Here is a 14,826-nt window from a genome sequence, read left to right on the forward strand (position 1 = left end):
CACACACACACACACAAATGCATTGACAAAATTTAAAACTGAAACCCATATAGTGTAGCCTATAGGGATACTGCCTACTACAAACTGCTTCGCTCAGGGTATAACGTAGGGGGCGCTCTTTGAGTGACGAAGGTTAATGTCAAACTGTGTAGGTAGCCTACTACCTGATAAAACAAACTATAACTGCACGATGTTTTCTGAACCGTGATCTATGATTGTGATAGACATTCTGACAGCTAATGAAACAGCTCAATTAAACACTGTTATTGACACATTACTGCTCGTATCATAGGGAAACTAGTAATAAACTCATTTGAATAAGAGGTTTAGCATAGACAGCAAATTCAATCAATATTAGGCCTAAAGACAAAACAGAAAATAACAACGTACTATATAATACGTATTTTTAATAACCGATTAAATGTTAATTGGACTAGGAATAATTAACAACATAGATAATTCATGCATATAGGCTATACAGTTTACATAATTTTAATATTTATTTTAGCTTAAACTTGACATTTGCCACAAATCACACATCCCAAATACTGAACTATGGGTGGAATTATGCAAAACATAATGTAAGTAACTCTAAAAATCACGCTGTGTTATTTGATAGATGAGTCCCTATTTGCGCCCTCCCTCCGCTCGCATCCGATGGCTGTCTCTAGGTGATTTAGTGCCGCCAGTCTCGAGCAGGTGTCCAACATGGCGATCACGGGAAACGGATCTCTCACTATTTCTCTCTCTGTTTTCGTGATTTCAGCGGCGTTTCTTCTAAAAGGTAGGATTACTTACTCATGATGCATGTGCATCAAAAATGTTTGAGCTCATGGAGTGAAAGAACATACCTAAAACTTGAAATGGTTGGTGCGCGATGCGCGATGAGCTTCTCCTAAATCTCAGCATCTTCACTTAGCTTCTTTTGATCTTACTTCAACTTGCACCGTTTTCTATGTAGTCTCTGCTGTAACCCGTGTCCCTATATACAAAACAACATGCCATTGTTTTTTGGGGACCTTTGGATAGCATGTCAGTCCTTTTTATAATCTGAAAGTAGCATGTTATGTAGGCTATGCTGCACCTCAAAAGTGGTAAAAATTAGTAAATGAGATGATCAACAAATAGCCTACTATTTTCATTCATAAAAAATAACATAGGCTACAGTGTAACGTCTAACTTCTATGTTCCACATAATTGCCAGTGGAAGTTTCCTCGGTGTAACATAAACAGAGTGGTCAGGGTAAATGTATTGCAAATGCTCACAGTGGCTAATATTTATGTTCAATAACTCGAATGCCTATTATACTCTAGTACTTTAGTGCGCTGAAAAACACGCAATGCAGCTACATACAGTAAACTGCACTCATGTCACCGCTGCGGTGAATAGGTTTCGGGCGCATTGGCTCCTACCCACAACAACACCTCCTTACTATTATCCTATTATACAGGTTCACAGTTAGAGCTTGTCTACGTATTATAGGATAGGATACTGATGGACCCAGAAATCTCTTGAGTTGTTGGATTGCAAGGAATTTATGACCTGCCTGACTGTTTTTTGTTAGTTGTAGGCTACATAGACTGATATGCTGATACGGTGCATGCACTAGCCTACAAGGTAAATGACGTCCAGAACCACGCCAGTATAATTTCATATAGTCAGCCTCAGAAAGATCTTTTCACAATCATTTCATTTACGCTAGTGTTGTAGTGTGGACAGTAGCCTAAAATGTAATTTTTTCGCGTCATGGTTTGTCGCTAATATGCAGTCAATTTGTAAGATACATTATTTTTTTTATGATGAGCATAACATTCTTTACAGGTCTGTTATGCTGCTCATATGTAGCCTTTAAATCTCGCAATGCAAAATCAACAGGTCTCTCTGTGTGTGTGTGTGTGTGTGTGTTGTGGTGTGTGTGTGTGTGTGTGTGTTGTGTGTGTGTGTGTGTGTGTGTGTGTGTGTGTGTGTGTGTGTGTGTGTGTGTGTGTGTGTGTGTGTGTGTGTGTGTGTGTGTGGTGTGTGTGTATGGATGGATGTTTGGGGGTGAGCGGGGTCTATACAGGATTACACCGTTTGGTTGCTCAGAAGCCTATCCAAAAATAAAGGCGAAATGTCTAAAGAAATACAGTGCTACAGAAAGTATTCATACTTACTCCACATGTTGTTGTGGTACAGCCTGTGTTTCTCACCCATCTACACACAATACCCATAATGACAAAGCGAAAACATGTTTTTTGACATTTTTGGCAAATGTATTGAAAATGACATACAGAAATAATCTAATTTAAAGAAGTATTCACACCCCTGAGTCAACACTTTGTCGAAACCAGGCTTTAGCAGCGATTACAGCTGTGTTTCTGGGTACGTCCTCTAAGAGCTTTCCACACCCGAATTGTGCAACATTGGCCCATGATTCTTTTCAAAATCCTTCAAGTTCTGTCATATTGGTTGTTTGATCATTGCAGAGAACCCATTTTTCAGGTCTTGCCATAGATTTTAAGTAGATTTAAGTCAAAACTGTAAATCGGGCAACTCAGGAAAATACACTGTCTTCTTGGTAAGCAACTCCAGTGTATTATTTGGCTATGTGTTTTAGGTTATTGTTCTGCTGAAGGTGAATTTCCAGTGTCCAGTGGAAAGAAGACTGAACCTGGTTTTCCTCTAGGATTTTTCCTGTGCTTAGCTTCCATTACATCTTAATTTTTTTATCCTGAAAAACTCCACATTCCTTAACGATTACAAGCATGGATTTGCCCCTAACATAACACGTTGTATTCAGGACAAGATGTGCATTTCATTGCCACATTTGTTTTGCAGTGTTACTTTAATGGTGTGTTGCAAACAGGATGTATGTTTATTTATTTATTTTATTCTGTACAGGCTTCCTTTTTTCACTCTGTCATTTTGATTAGTATTGTGGAGTAACTACAATGTTATTGATCCATCCTCAGTTTTCTCCTATCACAGCCATTAAACTCTGTAACTGTTTTAAAGTCATCATTGGCCTCATGGTGAAATCCCTGAGCGGTTTCCTTCCTCTCCGGTAACCAAGTTAGGAAGGACCTTGGGAGTCCATGGAACTTATTATGTGACTTGTTAGGCACATTTTCAATCCTGAACTTATTTAGGCTTGCTATAAAAAAGGGGTTGAATACTTATTGACTCAAAACTTTTAAGCTTTTCATTTTTAATTAATTTGTAAAAATAAAAAATTCCACTTTGACATTATAGGGTATTGTGTTTAGGCCGGTGAAAACAAATCTAAATGTAATACATTTTAAATTCAGGCTATAACACAACAAAATGTGGAAAAAGTCAAGGAGTGTGAATACTTTCTGAAGGCACTGTACATGTGTACTGAAGGTAACATGGTAAACTACAGGTTTTCAATGGAGGACTGTTGAATGGAGTGTAGTCTGCATTGAGTAGTGGTTGAATACCATTCACTGTATTTTAGAGCTTCACTCTCTGTCACCATTCATTTAATTAACCTCTCTCTGTGTTAAATGCCAGAATGCCTCCAGAATACACAATAGATTCCAATGCAATATCCCAAGTGGTGCAAGATTAGAAGATTATTGCATTTTTTGTGGGGAAGAAAAATTCCAAGCCAAGAAAGACCTATGGATGCAGATCTTTCATTTATTTGATTTTTGTTGCATAAATAAATGCAGGGAGAGGAGAACAAGTGGTTTGCTGACCTAGAAACGCTGTACAGCTGTAACAACTCCCACATATTGTTAGGAACAAAGTTGACCAGGCTTGGTAGGATACCATTTAGATCCAGTGCCTTCGGAAAGTGTTCAGACCCCTTGACCACATTTTGTTACGTTACAGCATTATTCTCAAATTGATAGAAAAAACCTCAGCAATCTACACAAAATACCCCATAATGACAAATCAAAAACAGTTTTTTTGAAATTGTTGCTAATTTATTTTTTTAAAGTATTCATACCCTTTACTCAGTGATTTGTTGAAGCACCTTTGGCAGCGACTACAGCATCAACTCTTCTTGGGTATGACGCTACAAGCTTGGCACACCTGTGTTTGGGGAGTTTCTTCCATTCTTCTCTGCAGAGCCTCTCAAGCTCTGTCAGGTTGGATGGGGAGCGTTGCTGCACAGCTATTTTCAGGCCTCTCCAGAGATGTTTGATCGGGTTCAAGTCCGGGCTCTGGCTGGGTCACTCAAGGACATTCAGAGACTTGTCCCGAAAACACTCCTGCATTGTTTTGCATTGTTGTCCTGTTGGAAGGTGAACCTTCACCCGAGTCTGAGGTCCTGAGCGCTCTGGGGCAGGTTTTCATCAAGGATCTCTCTGTACTTTGCTCCGCTCATCTTTGCCTCGATCCAGACTAGTCTCCCAGTCCCTGCTTCTGAAAGATATCCCCACAGCATGATGCTGCCACCACCATGCCTCACCGTAGGGATGGTGCCAAGTTTCCTCCAGACGTGATGCTTGGAATTCAGGCCAAAGAGTTCAATCTTGGTTTTATCAGACCAGAGAATCTTGTTTCTCGTGTTCTGAGAGTCTTTAGGTGCCTTTTGGCAAACTCCAGAGGGCTGTCATATGCCTTTTACTGAGGAGTGGCTTCTGTCTGGACACTCTCCCTGTCCAAGGCCCTTCTACTCCGATTGGTCAGTTTGGCCGAGGCCGTTGTATTCTTGGGAACCTTCAATGCTGCAGAATTCTTTTGGTACCCTTCCCCATATCTGTGCCTCGACACAATCCTGTCTCGGAGCTCTTTGGACAATTCCTTGGACCTCATGGCATGGGTTTTGCTCTGACATGCACTGTAAACTGTGGGACCTTAAATAGACAGGGGTGTCCCTTTCCAAATCATGTCCAATCAATTGAATTTACCACAGGTGGACTCCAATCAAGTTGTAGAAACATCTCAAGGATGATCAAATTCGAGTCTCATAGCAAAGGGTCTGAATACTTATGTAAATAAGGTATTTCTGTTTTTTTATTTGTCATACATTTTCAAAAATTGTTTAAACCTGTTTTTGCTTTGTCTTTATGGGGTATTGTGTGTAGATTGCTGAGAAAAAAAACTATATTTAATCAATTTTAGAATAAGGCTGTAACATAACAAAATGTGGAAAAAGTCAAAGGGTCTGAATACTTTCTGAAGGAACTGTATGCCTTTATAGTGAGAGTAGAGCACCAAAGAGAAGGGCAAAGTGTAACGTCGTCTGTGTGTAGCTGGTGAGATGAGTCAGGCGCAGGACAGCAGATATGAGTAATAAAAACACTTTTACTCAAAAATCAAAATATATACACGTAATTTACACGGCCACACAATACGGACCACAATACAACAAACAATCACTCACAAAAACCATGTGGGGAACAGAGGGTTAAATAATGAACAGGTGATTGTGGGATTGAAAACAGGAGTGTGAAACAAAGACAAAACAAATGGAAAATGAAAAGTGGATCGGCGGTAGCTAGAAAGCCGGTGACGTCGACTGCCGAATGCCGCCCGAAAAAGGAGAGGGACCGACTTCGGCGGAAGTCGTGACACAAAGTCTAACTAGATCTTGCTTAGCTGGACTAGGCTTGGCAGGCATTTATTTGACATTAAGCCTGGTTGGTTAATATCTGAAAGGAAAGATTTTTAATTTAAAAAAAATATATATATTTCACCTTTATTTAACCAGGTAGGTCAGTTGAGAACAAGTTCTCATTTACAACTGCGACCTGACCAAGATAAAGCAAAGCAGTGCGACAAACAACAACAACACAGAGTTACGCATGGGATCAACAAAAGTACAGTCAATAACACAATAGAAAAATCTATATACAGTGTGTGCAAATGGAGTAAGGAGGTAAGGAAATAAATAGGCCATAGTAGCGAAGTAATTACAATTTAGCAAATTAACACTGGAGTGATAGATGTGCAGATGATGATGTCCAAGTAGAAATACTGGTGTGCAAAAGAGCTACCTCATCCCCAAAAAACAATATGGGGATGAGGTAGGTAGTTGGATGGGCTATTTACAGATGGGCTGTGTACAGCTGCAGCGATTGGTAAGCTGCTCAGATAGCTGATATGGAGTGATACAAAAATAAAGATTTCAAATCATTTTGAAAGCGTCTTGTAAATAGTCTATCTCTCCAGGGGGTTCCTCTATCTCTCCAGGATGTTCCTATGTCTCTCCAGGGGGTTCCTCTATCTCTCCAGGATGTTCCTATGTCTCTCCAGGGGGTTCCTCTGTCTCTCCAGGATGTTCCTATGTCTCTCCAGGAGTTTCATATTTCTCTCCAGGGAGTTCCTCTGTCTCTCCAGGATGTTCCTTCTGCCTCTCCAGGAGTTCCTCGTCTCTCCAGGATGTTTCCTATGGTCTTCTCAGGAGTTTCATATTCTCTCTCCAGGGAGTTCCTCTGTTCTCTCCAGGGAGTTCCTCTGTCTCTCCAGGATGTTCCTATGTCTCTCCAGGAGTTTCATATTTCTCTGGAGTCTTGTCTCTCCAGGGTCTGGGATGTTCTCTCTCAGTTTTTCTAGTTCTCTCCAGGGGGTTCCTCTTTCTCTCCAGGGGTTCCTCATCTCTCAGGGATACCTCTATCTCCAGGGACCTCTATCTCCAGGGGGTTCCTCTATCTCTTCCAGGGGATACCTCTATCTCCAGGGACCCTCTTCTCCAGGGGGATCTTCTATCTCTCCAGGGGATACCTCTATCTCCAGGGGACCCCTCTATCTCCAGGGGATCTTCTATCTCTCCAGAGGTTCCTCTTATTATAAACATATCAGCTGTGATCTGATCATCATATTTCAGACGGTTGCATAATGCTTCTTTATTGTCAGCTCCACCTCATTCATCCAGCGCTGAATGAGTGTGAAATGGATCAATAGAAGCGGTCATGGAGCCTTAAGTAGGCCTGTACTGCTTTTGGTGTGTTTCTCTGATAAACAAAGTAAACGTACGCTTGTTATTGTGCTTATGTTTGCCATACAGTTTTCTATGTGTGAAATGGATGGTGATTGAAGATGCTGTTGAAGGGTTTGGCTTTGAAACAGAGTGATGCAGGGCTGCTGTACTGTATTCTGTCTCTGTACTGAGTCATCACCCTCATCCTTCACATGCCTTGGTAACTGAACTGGCATCTACTAGAATATCTTGTCCTGTGTTCTTCACGTATAATGTATACAGCGCTTTAACAGTGTTGTTGACTGTGGGGCCAGGATACTGATCCTGTCCACTTCACAGGAGTTTCCTATTTCCCTCCAGGGGGTTCCTCTGTCTCTCCAGGGAGTTCCACTGTCTCTCCAGGGGGTTCCTCTGTTTCTCCAGGGGGTTCCTCTGTCTCTCCAGGGAGGTCCTCTATCTCTCCAGGGAGTTCTTCTATCTCTCCAGGGAGTTCCTATATCTCTCCAGGGAGTTCCTCTATCTCTCCAGGGAGGTCTTCTATCTCTCCAGGGAGGTCCTATATCTCTCCAGGGAGTTCCTCTATCTCTCCAGGGGGTGCTTATGTTTCTCCAGGGAGTTCCTCTATATCTCCATGGAGTTCCTCTGTCTTTCCAGGGGGTTAATCTGTCTCTCCAGGGAGTTCCTCTATCTGTCCAGGGATCCTTTATCTCCATGGGGTTCCTCTATCTCCAGGGGGTACCTCTATCTCTCCAAGGAGTTCCTCTATCTGTCCAGGGGTCCTTTATCTCCATGGGGTTCCTCTATCTCAAGGGTTCCTCTATCTCTCCAGGGGTTTCCTATATCTCTCCATGGGTGCCTCTGTCACTCCAGGGGGTCCCTCTATCTCTCCAGGAGTTTCCTATATCTCTCCAGGTTTTCCCTCTGTCTCTCCAGGGGGTTCCTCTATCTCCCCATGGGGTCCTCTATCTCCAGGGTCCTCTATCTCCAAGGGGTCCCTCTATCTCTCCAGGAGGTTCTTCTATTATAATACATATCAGCTGTGATCTGATCATCGTATTTCAGACGGTTGCGTAATGCTCCTTTATTGTCAGCTCCACCTCATTCATCAGCGCTGAATGATGGTGAAATGGATCAATAGAAGCGGTCATGGAGCCTTAAGTAGGCCTGTACTGCTTTTGGTGTGTTTCTCTGATAAACAAAGTAAACGTACGCTTGTTATTGTGCTTATGTTTGCCATACTGTTTTCTATGTGTGACATGGATGGTGATTGAAGATGCTGTTGAAGGGTTTGGCTTTGAAACAGAGTGATGCAGGGCTGCTGTACTGTATTATGTCTCTGTACTGAGTCATCACCCTCATCCTTCACAGGCCTTGGTAACTGAACTGGCATCTACTAGAATATCTTGTCCTGTGTTCTTCACGTATAATGTATACAGCGTTTTAACAGTGTTGTTGACTGTGGGGCCAGGATACTGATCCTGTCCACTTCAATAGTTCTGTATGCTCATAGCAGATTTGAATGATAAGTAGTAAATACAGGACCATTGATATCATGTGGGCACTGTGGTTGGAAAATTGCACAGTTCTCACAACCTGCGGTGAAATGCAGTTATCCTGTTTCAAGTTAAATTTGACACCGAAGCTAATGGCCCTTTGATATGTGCCAGCTCGTGAAATATTTCATTGCCTGTACATTTGGCTCACTACATCCTTTGTAACAATAATATACTCTTCTATTTAAAGAAATTGAATTTATAGCTCATTAAATTTACATTAGATTCTGCTTAATAAACCTCCCCCTAATTGCTAGATAATGCAGGGCATTACTTTATGTGGTGGCAGCAACCGATGTTACTCTTAGTTAGGGAAGGGAAGGCTGAGACATTGTAGTTCTTCTCAGTACAACTTTAGAAAGAGAGAAGATCCGGTAGACACTGTTGACATCCATAAGAAAATCAGCTACTGCAGTTTTGCTAGTCACTACTGTCTGATGTAAGACAGCACATTTCAAGCTGTGTGCGTAGCTCTGTCTGCTTCAGTCAGAGCTACCCAGTGTCCACACACTTTTTTCAGTGAGCTCTTTCTGACTGCTCCTCAGTACATGGCGGCAGGTAGCCTAGTGGTTAAGAGCCCAAAGCTCTTAGCTCTTAACCAAAAGTTAAGAGCCCAAAGCCCAAAGCTCTTAACCAAAAGGTTGCTGGTTTGATATCCCGGGCCGACTAGGTGAAAAATCTGTTGATGTGCCCTTAAGCAAGGCACTTAACATTAGTTGCTCTGACATAAGCCCGTCTGTTAAAATGTGAAGGGAAGCAGAGAATCTAGCTGCAGCATAATTAGCAGTCTTGTTGAGGTTCCACTGTTGTATTGGTCTTGAAGTCATACTGGGTGAAGGCATGCAGCTATAGAGGGGTGAGAGATCAGTTGGTCAGAAGGGATGGCCATAGGCTACGTCTGTTGGTGCCTACAGAATGTCTCTCCATCACTGACCTTGTATAGCTTTTCAAGTCTCCTAGGATGCATCCCAAATGGCACCCTATTCCCTTTATATTGCACTACTTTTCAAAAGTAGTGCGCTGTATAGAGAATAGGGTGCCAAAAGTAGTGCACAATATAGAGAATAGGGTTGCATTTGGGATGCATCCTAGGAGTAATTTCGGACTAATACATAGTCCATCCTTCAAGCCTTCGGCAGGGGAACACAATACAACAATTTTCTGTCTCCGTAAAAGAGCTTTTTGCTAAATAAACGTGTAATGCCAAGGTCAAAGGGCAGGGAGAGGGGAATTGTTGACATCCTATTCACTTTAGAGTTATTTTTGGATGGAATACAAATCAGACCTCCCACCTTTTTGTCAACGGAATTTTCAGTATAAAGTACAGTGAGTTGTCAGTGAATGAAGAATGCTGAAAATAGTATCGAAACAACAACATTGGCTGTTGAACTAAAGTGTAATAAACAGTCAAATAGCAGTAAAGGACTGGTGGCGGGCCCTTTGATGAGTGAGTGGACAGAGTGCTTCATTTATGCCAGTGCTGTGATAATGAGGAGGAGGAGTGGTGTCTGCTGGTATGAATATGACATTGTTCTCTCTGTGCCCTGGATCTGAGGGTCCTCACTGCATTGTCTACATTGCCTGGCTGTAGCTGTGCGAATCATTTCCGCAATGAGAAAATTAAGAAGCAATGTTGTTGTTTTGGAGGGCATGGAGTGCACATTAGTATGCCTCATGGAGCAGTCACAGCACGCCATTAAGAGAGACTGTGGACCAGTCACTGGCTCACAGCACAGCACCTCATAAATGGAAACATGGGACAGTTTTACTGCAGAACAGAACATACTCTATCAACAGACATGGCACAGACGTACAGTCCCTAGCATATACAGAACTAGGACCCCAATTATTCGACTAGTCGATTGTTTGGTCAATAGGCTGTTGGCCGACCAAGAAAATATATATAGTACCAGTGAAAAGTTTGGACACCTACTCATTCCAGGGTTTTCATTTTTTTTGTACTATTTTCTACATTGTAGAATAATAGTGAAGACATCAAAACTATGAAATAACACATATGGAATCATGTAGTAACCAAAAAAGTGTTTGAGAGCAGTGGCTTCTTCCTTGCTGAGCGGCCTTTCAGGTTATGTCAATACAGGACTCTTTTAACTGTGGATATAGATACTGTTGTACCTGTTTCCTCCAGCATCTTCACAAGGTCCTTTGCTGTTGATCTTGGATTGATTCACTTTTTTCACACCAAAGTTCGTTCATCTGTGGGAGACAGAACGCGTCTCCTTCCTCAGTGGTATGACGGCTGCGTGGTCCCATGGTGTTTATACGTGCGTACTATTGTTTGTACAGATGAACGTGGTACCTTCAGGCGTTTGGAAATTGCTCCCAAGGATGAACCAGACTTGTGGAGGTCTACAATTTTTTTTCTGAGGTCTTTGCTGATTTCTTTTGATTTTCCCATGATGTCAAGCAAAGAAGCACTGAGTTTGAAGGTAGGACTTGAAATACATCCACAGGTACACCTCCAATTGACTCAAATGGTGTCAATTAGCCTATCAGAAGTGTGGTGGTTAATTTATGTATTACCAAATGAGGAGAGAGACAAACTTCACACACCAGTCAGAGTTATACTTAAACTACATCTTTAATAATAAGAGCTTTGCAATAGCACTGACTTTCAATGATGCACCATTTCTAATGAACCATTAAAAGTGACAACACAAAAGTACAAAGATCTTTTATAGCCAAGATACACCCCTCTCAACCTACATGACGAACAACAGATCCATAGAATGGTCACAAGGCTAAGATTTGTATGAAAGGTATCTATAATACATAGCAGACAGCAACTGCTGTGTCAACAGTTTTCATTGTAAAGACCAGTGTCTGGTCCTCCTACTCCAAACTGGAACCGTCTCACCCTGGTACGGTATAGCACAAAAACATTACCTCATGTTATCTGGAATGCTCTTTAGGTTTTATCACCCAAAGACATCGTAAATCTCCTCTGTCAGTGCTAGAGGCCTCATAGAGGCCCTCCCCAGTAGAACACACACACAATAGTTAACAGAATACTCTATTCTGCAATAGAAGCATTATAACATAATCTTGCAATTTCCACAACAGAAGCTTCTAAAGCCAGGACATAATTTTCTGGAATTTTACAAGCTGTTTAAAGGCACAGTCAACTTAGTGTATGTAAACTTCTGACCCACTGGATTTTGATACAAGTGATATAAGTGATATAATCTGTCTGTAAACAATTTTTGGAAAAATGACTTGTGTCATGCACAAAGTGGATATCCTAACCGACTTGCCAAAACTATAGTTTGTTAATAAGAAATTTGTGGAGTTTTTGAAAAACTAGATTTAATGATTCCAACCTAAGTGTATGTAAACTTCTGACTTCAACTGTATATATTTATTATGGCACACAAGACACCTGTGTTATTCACGTTCTATCTAAGTGAACTAATACATTGCGGAGGCTGAGACTAATCCATTGCAGAGGCCGCTTGGATGGCACAGTCCAAGACGAAGGGGAGTGTGGCTAAGATGTACAATGCACGTCTCTCTCCAGAATGTGCTCTCTCCCGCCAATTTGTGCACATTCATTGTTTCATAACTTCATTGTGTGAATTGTTTGCATTTGATTGTTAGTGTCTATCAATTCCCCATTACATATGTCACCAGTAGTATATTTACTGGTAATTCCTATATTTTAGAATCTACAATGTTTGTTTGGTTACGGTAATGTCTATTAATGCATTCAATATATTATTATTCCTGTCTTTTACCGTTCTCAATGTTGGAGTAGACACGTTGTTTGCAGAGGGCACAAGCTATGCTACAATTGTGGGAAACAAGTTTGTTTTATTTCATTCCATTTATGAGCTTTGTCAATTTAGTCATTGTATTTTGTTTGGAGCGCTCCTGTCAATGTTGAGTAAGGACGCATACCTGATTACGTATGGAAGTAGGACTATATGCTACCTGGCCGGCATGTAAATGTAGCCATATAAATGTGCCCATTTGAGGATCTGATAATATTTCTGATTGGCTTAATGCACCACCACTAATGAGCTGGAGCTTCTCAAACTAATGTTTTCTTCACCTCAAACAGCAAACGAACAAAGTCTGTTTTTACGTCCATTGAGAATGACAATAATTCCTCAATGTATTTGAAAAATCTTTCTAGCTCTCTCCCTTTCGATAACCACTCACCGTGAAAGGAAAAAATGTCATGCTCTGATCCAGTGGAAACATCATAAAATAGGTGTACCTGATTACTTCTTATCCCTTGCTCAAATAGCCTACAGCTGTGTCTGTCCCGAGCTCACTGGCACTGGAAACTCTGAGGGCCCAGAATATTTTCTACAATGTTGCAAGGAGCTTCAGGCTAAACCCAAGTTAATAGTTGATACAATGTTTCAGCTTCATTGTAGACAGGCCATTCGTAGCCAATGTAATTTATAGGATATTTATTTTTATTAGGATATTTTCTACCTGCAGGCTGAAATGTTTTTATTTGTTGGCTTTATAGGCTATTTTTACTTAGTTGGTAATGGCAATAGAAGTTAGGTTTAGGTTTGTATAATTTTCATTTAGATTTGGATAGAATTTTGATTAACCACATGATTTTGAGATATGAAGACATTATTATAATTTAAATTAAACTGTTCCACGTAAATGTGCACATGAAAACCATAACTGGCACTCAGATTGGTAGAAATTGTAAGATAAATTGACATTCCACATGAGAAAGTTTGCCGACTCCTCGTGTAGCCTATTACCGGCAACTTCAGGAGAGTAACGGCAGAATCTGCGAAAGCCAGTAGGAGTCGGAAAAGGATGGTTGGGACAGGTTAAGGTTTTTTTCTTCTGGTTATCTTGATGTCTGGCTCCCTCTTGAGTTATTTGTGCCTTATGTCATCAAACATTTAGCGTAAAGCCTCAAACAAGCTCAATGCATATATAGTTAATTTTATTTTAACACATAGGGAGGGTTTTCAGACCCCTTGACTTTTTCCACATTTTGTTACGTTATAGCCTTATTTCAGTCGACCAAGATTTTTGTTGTTGTTGCGGACAACCCTATATAGAACAGAGCTTATCAAGAGACATGTATCTGCCTACCATCCACTGTCCATGTATCACCAGTGTCCTTTGGATTTTTTGTCTTAGAGGGGTGTAGTCATTCAGAAGTTAAACTTACAGAGTCATGTCCAGAGTTTCCGAAAATGTAAATAGTAGCTAGTTGCAGGCGGAAATGTTTATATTTTACAAACAAATGTTTTTGGAAACTTCACAGCTTGCATGCAGTTTATTTAACTAGCCTCACAGAGAGGAGGTGGAACTATTCAGAAACCATGACAACAGCTGAAAAGCATCCTCAGCTCTAAGACTAGATAACTGTTGATCAATGTGGAGGACAGAAGGCCCTCAGCTTTCTGTGAGGGAGAGAATTACTAATCGATAATCTGTACAGATCCAGCTTTCTGAACGAGAGACTCAGCCGATCAATAGATGTACAGATGCTGCCAGAGGAGAGGAGAGTAGGGCTGGCTGGGTAAGTGGGAATACCATATCCAACTGATCTGATAAATACTCAAGAATGCCAGGTCATCAGATTGTCTCATAACTTATCTCATTGGAGGAAGTAAATGGGTGAGACTCATCAACATCTGTTTGCTCTGCCCTCCACGCATCAACAGTCATGCTGCAGTCACTCCCCATCAGCCATGGTTAAGTGATGTGGTTTGCTTAGCAGATACTTTCGTCCAGATTGAGTCAAATGGCAGCCACTTTATCCACTTTCACAGCTGGATGTGACTGGATTTTTTTGGAGGGCAACGGTGGGATGTCCCACCTGCCATCAGAATCAGTTGTCCTCTGGAACCCTGCCCAGTTCACTAAACTAGTCTACTGGAGGAGTCAGTGAGACGAGGGGGTTTAGTAATGACTGCTTGTTGCCTACTGACTTCATCATCCAACATCTGCATGTTGTAATGGTGTTACTTCACCTTATAGACAGTCATTTAGCAACTGTCTGTTAGCAACTTAGTCAGTCAAGCAACTGATTTTCTGGTCCGTGACCTACTACTCACCGTTTTACTCAGACATTTATAACATCCTTTATGTTCTAGCATGATCATTGAGCAATGAATTGGTCAATGAAAATTGAAAAAAATAAGTTATGTCGAAGAATGTAAAAAGCCTCTTCACGGAAGCCTTTTCAGGTAAATGGTATCTGAAGTAGCATTGCCACTGGTCTAAAGCATACTTTGAAGAATGTTGTCAATAAAATGTCACAAGCAGTTATTGTCCCTCTTGTTATTAGAATACATGATATAATGTATTTGAACACATTATATGCTGTCATTAGTAAATGTTTACTTGCTGTAGGCCTATGCCATAACCCTCTTCCTTTTAATTGTTTT

General features: G+C 41.1%; 1 protein-coding gene across 4 annotated transcripts in view; it reads left to right on the top strand.

The window, feature by feature from the left end:
- The first annotated feature begins 686 nt into the window (after nucleotides 1–686).
- Nucleotides 687–14,826, top strand: part of LOC111949887 (cell adhesion molecule 1) — a 179,865-nt gene continuing 165,725 nt past the window's right edge. For all 4 annotated transcript variants that reach the window (XM_023967220.2, XM_023967222.2, XM_023967221.2 and 1 more), the window contains exon 1: nucleotides 687–784. In XM_023967220.2, the coding sequence (XP_023822988.1) occupies nucleotides 709–784 (76 nt within the window). In that variant the 5' untranslated portion in view covers nucleotides 687–708. The remainder of the gene's footprint in view (nucleotides 785–14,826) is intronic.

Source organism: Salvelinus sp. IW2-2015, linkage group LG22, assembly GCF_002910315.2.
Source record: "Salvelinus sp. IW2-2015 linkage group LG22, ASM291031v2, whole genome shotgun sequence".
In the NCBI taxonomy this organism is placed as follows: domain Eukaryota; kingdom Metazoa; phylum Chordata; class Actinopteri; order Salmoniformes; family Salmonidae; genus Salvelinus; species Salvelinus sp. IW2-2015.